General features: G+C 54.7%; 2 protein-coding genes across 2 annotated transcripts; one reads left to right on the plus strand and one right to left on the minus strand.

The window, feature by feature from the left end:
* Nucleotides 1-583: 583 nt before the first annotated feature.
* DICSQDRAFT_161239 (uncharacterized protein) lies at nt 584-3,379 on the plus strand (the record flags this gene model as incomplete). Its single annotated transcript, XM_007365100.1, has 6 exons — nt 584-757; nt 813-965; nt 1,022-1,165; nt 1,223-1,297; nt 1,356-1,458; nt 1,537-3,379. 6 exons carry the CDS (start codon nt 584-586, stop codon nt 2,937-2,939), a joined length of 2,052 nt encoding a protein of 683 aa, XP_007365162.1. The 3' UTR covers nt 2,940-3,379.
* Nucleotides 3,380-4,731: 1,352 nt separating this feature from the next.
* DICSQDRAFT_85414 (peroxisomal copper amine oxidase) lies at nt 4,732-7,835 on the minus strand. Its single transcript, XM_007365101.1, has 11 exons — nt 7,524-7,835; nt 7,282-7,470; nt 7,197-7,216; nt 6,977-7,143; nt 6,786-6,922; nt 6,372-6,726; nt 6,168-6,321; nt 6,045-6,120; nt 5,817-5,994; nt 5,103-5,759; nt 4,732-5,045 (listed from the first exon to the last, which is right to left on the minus strand). Exons 1-11 carry the CDS (start codon nt 7,632-7,634, stop codon nt 4,855-4,857), a joined length of 2,235 nt encoding a protein of 744 aa, XP_007365163.1. The 5' UTR covers nt 7,635-7,835; the 3' UTR covers nt 4,732-4,854.
* Nucleotides 7,836-9,493: the final 1,658 nt, after the last annotated feature.

The raw sequence follows: 9,493 nt of genomic DNA on the forward strand, positions 1-9,493 counted from the left end.
TCAGGATTTCCGCGCCTTCGGTCCGCCTGACGCCGCCCGCGTCCCCTCGTGTTGGCCACCACGCGGCCAGCCCTGAGGCTTGCGGACGGCCCAGATCGACAGGATAAAGCAGATGTCGACACGATAGCAGCAGCAGGCTACAAACGAGCCTCGCCGCCTACCGCTTTCCAGACGGAGCGTCGCGAGGACCAACTCCCCGAGCCCAGCAACCGTTGTCCTGCTCGGCTGTCTGGTAAGCTGGCACCACAGCACAGGATCGTGCATAAGGTTTAAGCGTTCTGTTGGTATATTATCATCGCATAGCCTGCGACGGTATACGGGCATCCGGGAAACAAAGTTGAGATCCGGCGGCTGGGAGGACGACGGGATCCGGAAGGAGACAGGCCAATTGGCGGAGGATTCTATTGTGTAATATATATTCGAAAGTCCGACTGGGTTGGGGACCTATAACCGTATACACTTTGCCTTATCATGCGTTCTCACCATCGCACCTTAATGTCACCTCTCTGGACCGTTCCATCCTGATTTGAGCGCCTCTCTTCTCTCCAGGTCCCTTCTGGGATTCTTCGACTAGTCCCCCAGCATGACCTCTCCACCCTCCTTCTCGTTCTCCAAGCCGGCTATGCCAGGCGATGCGGTGTCGGTCACAGTCCTCGTAGAGGACTCCCCCGCCATGGCCGCCAGATGGCCCGACATTCGAGACGCATACCTCCCGAATCTACTCGACAACTTACGTGCCGCAGACCCATCAGCGGAGGTTCGTCTTCAGCTTGTCAGACCTCTGACTTCTCATTACCTTTCTGCCAATCCAGATGGAAGCTCGATGGCTCACGACCTCCTCCGCCTCTTCAGCACCCAGCTTTCCCATCACGGATACCGCCGAAGCGAGGAGTGTACCCGAGCTACCACTCAACACAAGTGGTATTGTCAAGCTCTCCCCGGCAATTATCACGAATGCAATCAGCGTAATGGCACACACTTGCTTGCAATGAACTTGCTCTGCTCACTCGACTTCCCACAGACACTGTCGTCTACCACTCGGCAGCAAAATACCACGAGGCATCTCATCCTCGTAGCAGCCACCGGGCCATCGACTACGGGTCTTAACGACGCCACCCCCTCAGGCTTTGACACGTGGGACGATATTGCTATGGTCCTAAAGCAGGTGGTTACTATCTCTTCCGTAGAACGATTGCTTTCTTGCTAATCACGGCTACATCAGCAATACATACGGCTGCACGTCATACTCAGCATCGGAGCGGAAATGAGAACCTATCATGAGCTCTTCAAGCGATCGGTGCGCGTGGCGCTAGAAGTTCGCTATGACGCAACGGTACTGACTGTGGCTCATTCAGTTGCAGCTCCAAAACAACTCGGAAGTGCCTGCGTGGTTCCCGGTTGACTCACGGCGATACTCCATCCGGTTATCAGGCAGGCCACAGTATGTGCGTGGCTCAGGTGAGTGTACCTGAAGCTTGGAGCTTAACGGCTTCGCTCCTTCCCATGACGCACACTAACGCCTGCTCTGAATCACAGGTGCCGTGCCAATCGCCTTGGTGTCGACGGCCATTCCCGAGGATCCATTCAACAATCCGAGCCCGGGCTCATCTCCCGAAGCCGCCTCCCCTCAGGCCACAACCCCCTCTCCTAGTTCGCCCATTCAGCCGACCTCGCCTGGCAGTCGGAAATTGCCTCATTCACCGACAACGCCCCGTACTCGCCCTCGTGCCCCTGATTCCCCGCAATCGCCTCCGGCCTCAGAGGGCGGAGGTCTTGTTTCCTACCTGCAGCAGATGCACGGATTGACGAAGAAGAAGAGCTATGGGATAAAGGCCCCGAAGAAGACGTATGCCGATATCCGCTTGCCGGGGTCTGGAAGGCCTATCTTACCTCGTCTGGAAGTACCGCAGCCCCAATCGGATCTCTACGCTTACCCGACGTTCGACAATGGACCTGCCTCCGAGATACGGGCCCCTAGCTCCGAGCCGCAGATACCTCCTCCCAGACGCCACTCCGTCGATCAACTTCCTGCTAGCTCCCTCGTGGCAAGGACGAGCAACGAAGATCGGCGTGCTCGCAGAAGGGGGCCCTGGTTGCCTATAGCCCCACTGGTCTCGTCCACGCCCTCTTCCCCTGCTACTGCGACGTCTCCTGGCACACTCGCTGCACTTCAGAGCTTAGCGTCCATGACCCCCCGCCTACCCGACTTCGTCACAAAGGAGCGCATGGCTTCCTCAGTCCCGACAGACCACCGCCCTGTCTACCTGATGACTGCCTCAGCCGTGCCGATGACTTCCGATCCCCATCCCAGTGCCGCTTATTACGCCAGTAATGCTTCAGCGTGGAGCCAACATGGCTCCGCTGTCTCTTCCAGTTCTCCCATCTCCAGCCCAACACACGCGCTCTCACCTGTATACCAAACGTCGCCCCCGACACCCTCGCTTGTCGGTAGCGACTATGCGTATAGCAACTCTCCGCCGAGCAGCGCTGCGTCCACTCCCGCGTCTCTGTGTGCTCCGGCGAACGACAGCGGTGACGACCAGCCGTTCATCGTCACGCCCGAGTACGAGGCGACCGTCAACGCGCGCTTCGATGAGGCCGTCCGTTCCGGCGCCATGCAAGCGAGTATGACCCCCGCTATCCACTCGGCCGTGCCATCGCTCTCCAGTCCGTCTTACGCGCCAAGCATTCCGGCGCCCGTACACCAGGAGCAGTTCTATCCCGCCCTGTCCCAGACGCAGCCGCATCAAGCAATGTCCCATCAGGGGGAAACAGGATATCCGATGTACTCTGTCGCAGGACACCAGAGCGACTATCTGTCTTCTGGCACTGCGGCGCAGGCGAACGCGGCATGGATCCAGTATGACTATGCTGGCAATGCGTACATGGCTCCCGTCTCTGGGTACAGCCCACCGCAGGGGCATTGGTATCCTGCTTGACATTGTGTATTTTGCGCATCTCGCATGTCTTCATCGGTTCGTGTACTTTGTTCGTCGTTGCTGTGCTCTCAATTTTCCCTCACTGTCCTAGTATCCTCGTTGTCACCCTCGAATTATGGCTTGTTGTGTATACGGTCCTTCCCATTCCTGGAGCTTTGTACCATGATCACCTTCTCTCTCGATTTATGGTGGTAATCACGGTTGTATGGTGAATGGCCTTAGGTTCATTGTACATGACATGACGCGATCACGCTCTGCACGACACAGTGGCATCTGACAATTATACCCCTGACGTATACCTACGATACACATAATCAGTCGTTCGCTTTCCTCCGCCAGCCTTCGGCTCCGTCCTTACCTCCATCACAAACGGAACTCTCTCTTATCTACGGTATCAGGTTGTCTGTATCAGTTATAGGGCTCAAGGCGTTGTTCATTCTGTAACATATGTAGCATATCACTTTCTTGCGCCATCCGAACTACGAGGACCCGACAGCGCATCAGCTCTGTGGACAGGGTCATAAGTGGTTCGTATTTGCTCAGCTAACCGTAGTTGGCTCATATGAAGGTCGGCTATGTTTTGTGGTATCATGGTCCACCTGAGGGAGGTTATCTGTGATGCAGCCAGGGACGAATGCAGTTGACGGCAAATAGAGGACCGCTGAGGCCTGTTCTCCCGGATTATGGATGATGGCGAATGCGCGGCGGGACGTCTAGTATCACTGCGTGCTGCGTATGTGTCTGACCGGATGAAAATCCTCCAGGCTTCGGGCCAGTGACGATTCAAGGAGAACACACTCGTCATCGTTACGGCAACTCGAAGTTGCTGGCAGCCCAGCTCGGCGGTCACGGAGCCGAGTACCATAAATATGTCTTTGAACGGCGTGGCTTGGGACAGACCAACAGTCAGAGCCTGCTGCATATACGACAGTGAACATTGATACCCGTGGTAGCCGATATCAATGAATTGAGATGAGTGGGAATATTCTAATTATCGGATATTTACGTCTCGCTACGGCAGAGGACTTTGTATGGGAGCCAGTCTCCGGTCGAAGACTCGGAGTTGGTGTACATATAAGCCTCTGGGAGGGAGTTGCGGATTAGCAGGTCTCGCACTAGAGATGAGTGGCCTACCGAAGGACAAGAGTTGCTTGACGAATAGGCGTTTCGGCTGGGCAAAAATCGCGGCTCACGCCTTATGAAGGCTCAGAACCAATGATGAAAACACTGCGAGAACTCGCAGGGTACGCCGATTCCGCAGCATAGTAAGTGCCGGAGAAAGTGGAATGTAGGATCACCCACCTGGCTGGCCACAACTATGGCCATAGTCGTAGTCGTAGCCGGCCAGGCGGGGAATCCTACGCTCCCCGAAAGGCTATAGCCAGTTACGCCCACGTAATCGTGACCGACCAGGCGAACAGAACGACAGTCTGTGGGGAAGACCTGACGTATAACGGGCAAACTGATGGCTAAGTTTCTCTTCATCTACTCACCAGGAATGGCCCACATGAGAGCCGCAAGGCAAGCTGCGGCGTTCTCGCTCGTAGGATCGCTATCTTAAGACTCCGTCGGGTGTTGCCGTCATGCCTCATAAGCGACCGCCTGGCAGGGACATATGTACACAGGTCGGTGTTGTAACTTCTCGTATAGTGCAGCAAGTACCTTTTGTCCATCTGGGTGAACTTGAACTTCCTAGCGGACTCCCTGACATGTCCTGCTAGACGCCTTTGTGGTTGAAACGGGCCTCTTCCCCAGTGATTGCCGCGCCCATCATGGCGCATGTGATATTTCTCGCATCCCGTGCATGAAAATCCTCTCTACCGTACTCGTATCAGGACGATGACGGACTTCTAGAGTACATTGTGATCTAAACCTTTATGTAACTGCGTACATCAGGGACCCTTGGCTTCAAACTTTAGTGGCAACCCACCCCAGCGACAGCGTTGTCGGAGTCGTTCGTGAATGCCGGGCTACTCTTCGTATCATTTGCACCAGGAACATCCATACTCGGGTTGAATTCGAAGAAGTGCGTTGGCCTGAAGAGCAGGCGAAGATGCTCGACCGGCATCACCGGCCAATCTTCTGGTCGCGGGATGTGAGTAATTCCTGTGGAGCGGTCAGGACTCCCGCCAAGGCATGATGGCAGATACCCCCAAAACGCACCCAGCGTAAGGTAGACCAAGATGTCCTCCTCAGCAAGGTTATCGTTGCCTTTCACCCAGTTCGGGAGCGAATCTTCAGGAGTGTCGCGCGTCTGCGGCACGTACTTGCCCGACGGCCACATACGCCCGCCATTGGGACCCTCGACGTCCTTGACGACCCACACCGGCTTCGTCGCAAATGACGCACGCTTCGCAACAACGCTGTCAGGGAGCGCCATGAGCGGTGCCTGCGCACCCTTGCTCATGATCGTATACCCCGCGTTACGCTTCGAATGCGGATGGACCTTCTTAGGGTTGACGATCGACCACCGGCGGTCTTTCGCGTGATCGTACTCGCGGGCGCCCTCTGAGGCGACTTTGATGGGGGTCCCGCGAGTGATGAACGCATTTCCGTAGTAGTTGGCGACGGAACCAGTCGGGGCATTGGGCAGGGGGACAATGTCAGTCTCGACGACGGTATTGTTGAGGCCGTCCACCATGGGATCAACGCGGACGGAGAAGATATGTTGGTGGTAGTGCGCGTTGATGTTCGGGGCGAGGGTCGTTCCGAAAGCATTCGGCTCGTCGTTGTCGGCAACGTAAACCTGGAGAATCCCGGTAAGGCGGATCTCCACCTCGATGTTACCATCCTGGTAGAACATGTAGTTGAACAAGTACTCTGGCGTTTGCCGACTCAGGACACGCCAAACACTGGATCATGACGCCGTTCACTCACCGTAGTTCGCGAGGGTGCACACTTGCTGAATCACGAGTCTGCGGCTACGCACGGCTTGGGCGCGTCCACCGACACGATAGTCAGTGTGCTTCCAGAGCAGACCAGCGTCCTCTTCGTGGATGCATATAGTGTTCTTGACCACTACCGCGGTACCGTTGTGTGCTGTGTAGGCTCCGTCCTATAATTGCGGTCAGCAGCCGATTTCATTGCGAGACATTTGGAAAACACCATATAATGGATCTTGCCGAGGCAGTCGCATCCAAGCGTCAGCTCGTTCGCCATGGTGCCCATGCCGTATTCTCCTCTAGAAAGATATTCAGAACAGCTGTTTCGTCGGCACGATTTACTTACACGTCGAATGCATGTTTACGAGGGTGCGGGTGCTCTGGCGCCCCGTATGGGACAACCATTTCTGAGAGAGACAAGCGGTAGAAGATGGGCCGTATAACCCCGTCATCATTGTACGTGATGGTGGAGAGGGCGACACCCTCGCGATGGTGGAATGCTGCTCGCGAATAAGACGCAGGTCATCACAGGAGGCGACACCCAACTCACCGACATGCATCTTCCACTTCTGCCATTCGATCTCATGACCGTCCACTTTGAAGCTGACGCCCTCTGGCTGCAAGATGTGCAGTGGCTTGATGTCGTCTCGAAACTTGAAATCCTTGTTTTGCGCAAGGAGATCGGGGAGGAAGTCGTAAGATTTCAGAGGTGGGGGAATACGCTTCCTATTTGCAGCAGCGAAGGCATCTTCCTCAAGAGAAGGAGGGACAGTGGTCGTCTGGGTGAGGGCAATTTCGACCCCGGTGCCTTCGAATAGCGCTTCGGACGTCTTTGCCTTGTAGTGAGGCGGGAAATCGATGTGGATGACTTTCTTGGCAACAGAGTCAATGACAGGGACGAAATCCTGAATGATCGCAGTGAGGTGCCATTCATGCATGACTACGAGGGATCGACGCTACTGACCATAGGATGCGCGTACAGATTTTCGTGACGGCCCCTGCGAGCAAACAATAGAGCTTGCTGTATCCGGACATTCCCAGGGAAGCGGGTATCGTATCCTATGGCCCATCCATCCGCGTGCAGTTGTTCTGGCTTCACACCTGTTGAACCTTTCAGCAACAACGCTATCGGCGTCTTTGAGTACGATCGCTTACCGACTTCCGCAGCAAGCTTGATGACTCGCTCATCCTTTTGAATCACTTCCTCGCACAGCAGAAGCTCTTCGACGGAAATCTGCGGTTGAACTCCGTTGGGGAGTTTCTCGAGTGTGTCTACCACCCAATCTTGGCCAGACAGGGAGACGATGGTATTGTACGCCGATCTGCATCATCGTTGATCGCTCAGAATGGCAGTAACTCCGACTACACGACGCACCCTGTGACAGCATCGACGAACTACGCGTGGAAAGCTGATCAGTCAGATATCGACCGTCGAAGAGCCTTCGGCACGTGGGACTCACATCGACTTCAGCCTTACGGATGATCTCAGTGGCGGGCTCCGGCTTCTCTCCAGTAAGGAGAGGTATGCCCAGGAAAGCTAGCACGGCTTTCTTGGGGGGAGGTAGCAGGTAGCTCGTAATGAATCGGACGGCCTTGATGTCAGTCTTCTCAGCGACATACCGCCGTACGATGAGAGACACGGCGACGATCTGCGCGATCCAGATAAGCGGACATCGAGTAGGTACTAGATCGGGACGCATACCTCTTCTGGTGTCAAAGGATCAAGCGGATGCTTGAACGGCGGGCCTTTGAAAGGACCTGCAGAGGTCTGTGCCCTCGTCGCTGTGCTCGGTAGAGTTGAAGGGGTAGACATGGTACACAAATCGTCGGAAGAGATCGTGGTGAAGATGAGCGCGAAGCCTTCAAAGTAGCACGACAGTTTACGCTACATATAAAGGCAGGCGCTTCACAGGCCCTTCGTATCTCAGCTTTTCGCGTGCTCCGGACTGGCTGTCACCTGAGAGTAGCTAAGAGGTAAGATCCAGCCGCTCGCAATCGTCGAGGGAGTACGATCAGCCTGTTATCTACACATGGAGGACTCAGGGAGGAGATGAGTGGTGGATCTCAATCGTCCGCTAAAGCATGGTTTGGAGACCGGACAATCCGTCCTTGTTTGTTGTACAAACGCTAGAGTAGAAGTTGCCGAAAAACCTGGTGCGCTCAAAGAAGTCTCCGCGCGTGAGAATCAGGCGCCACATGACAAAGCACGAGGACGCCTGCGCGTGATCCCAAGAGCTGGTGAATTCAGCCGCCTAGGCGAGCGAGAGGTTTACTAGGTGCCGCTCGCAGGGACATGGTTCGAAGCAAGTCGCGACAGACATATATGTAGTATTAAAGTAGGTACAAGGTTGCCCTCAGGGCGCTGGAGCAAGGCCAGAGACAGGTGAGCGAATAACGCCTTGCGGGTGCAACAATGTGATCTAGTACACTGTACTAATCAGGCTTGTAGCGACGGACAGGTCAGCACCCTCAGGGTACGACGATTGGCGAAATATACCGAAGGAAAGAGCGTATATTCGGAAATATATCTACAACAATTTCGACTAAACAGTACTGATCTGCATTATTGAAGTAGAGGGAACATGAATTACAAAGACCACAACACCACACGACCATGAAAATTGTCCGACATTAACCCGGCAACGAAGCCTCGTACCTCAACATCGGAGCCTCACTCATGCGGGGGAGGCTCATTGAGGTCATCGGTTGACTGGAAAGTGGATGTCAGACAAATGCGCATGACAGTGGGAAGATGGCGCACCATGTACACACTTAAACAGGAATCTCCAGCAGATAACCATCCCCGCGATGATCGTCCCTTGTAACGCCCTCATTCCAACCTTCAGGCAGATCCCACAGGCACACAAGAAGCGTTTGGAGGAAGCGCTGCGGACGGACAAGCACGTAGTGAACGTGGACTTTGCTTCCGGACTCCACTTTCGCCCCTTTGGTCGACGGCGGTGATTCGGACCCTTGCTGGTTTGCCTTGTCGAGCAGCCGCTTACTCCTACGTCGCGATAAATTCGATAGCGGCGCTGATTGAGGTGAGAGCTGCGCCGCGCCCGCAACATCAGCAAAAAAGCGAAAGAAATGGTCAGTTATGTCCGGCATCCGTCTTACATGGCCAGATTGGCGAGATATGGCAAAGGGATGGCGAAAACTGGTAGAGAATCGCCAGGTATGCTCTGCAATGGCCGGACCTTGCGGGGTGCCTGAACACTGACTGTCGGTCCTGGCTGAGCATCGGATCATTAGTTACCATAACGTAGAGGGCGTATGGCCGACAATGTACGTTTACGACTGCGCCAATGAACATCAATGGTAGGTAATTGGTGAGGATCCTGCCATGGAAGGACACACCCAAACCACGATATGGTCGTTGAATGCACATGTGTGAGAGATATTAGCTGATAGTTTGGATCGCACGCTGGTGGACATTTGTCTTATCCATAGCACATGATCATTGGAAGCAGGTAGAATACATTGAGGACTACTAGTACGCAACATGGAGATACTTATTAGGCACGCCGAGAACACAAAATCAGGCTGGTTAGTAAAGCCACTTACCAACTCAGCAAGAGCAAGAACGAACCTTTGAGACATGTACACGACGATGTAAGGGTACAAGAGACCTACCGAAGAACATGGGTGACATACACATAGGACGAGGCG

Source organism: Dichomitus squalens (genome assembly GCF_000275845.1).
Source record: "Dichomitus squalens LYAD-421 SS1 unplaced genomic scaffold DICSQscaffold_11, whole genome shotgun sequence".
NCBI lineage: Eukaryota > Fungi > Basidiomycota > Agaricomycetes > Polyporales > Polyporaceae > Dichomitus > Dichomitus squalens.

Excerpts from the sequence above, each read along its gene's own strand:
- DICSQDRAFT_85414 (XM_007365101.1), bottom strand. The coding sequence starts at position 7,634 with ATGTCTACCCCTTCAACTCTACCGAGCACAGCGACGAGGGCACAGACC. Across the intron at positions 7,217-7,281 it reads TCCGTAAGGCTGAAGTCGAT|TTCGTCGATGCTGTCACAGG; the intron begins GTGAGTCCCACG and ends TTCCACGCGTAG. Across the intron at positions 6,322-6,371 it reads GAAGTGGAAGATGCATGTCG|CATTCCACCATCGCGAGGGT; the intron begins GTGAGTTGGGTG and ends ATTCGCGAGCAG.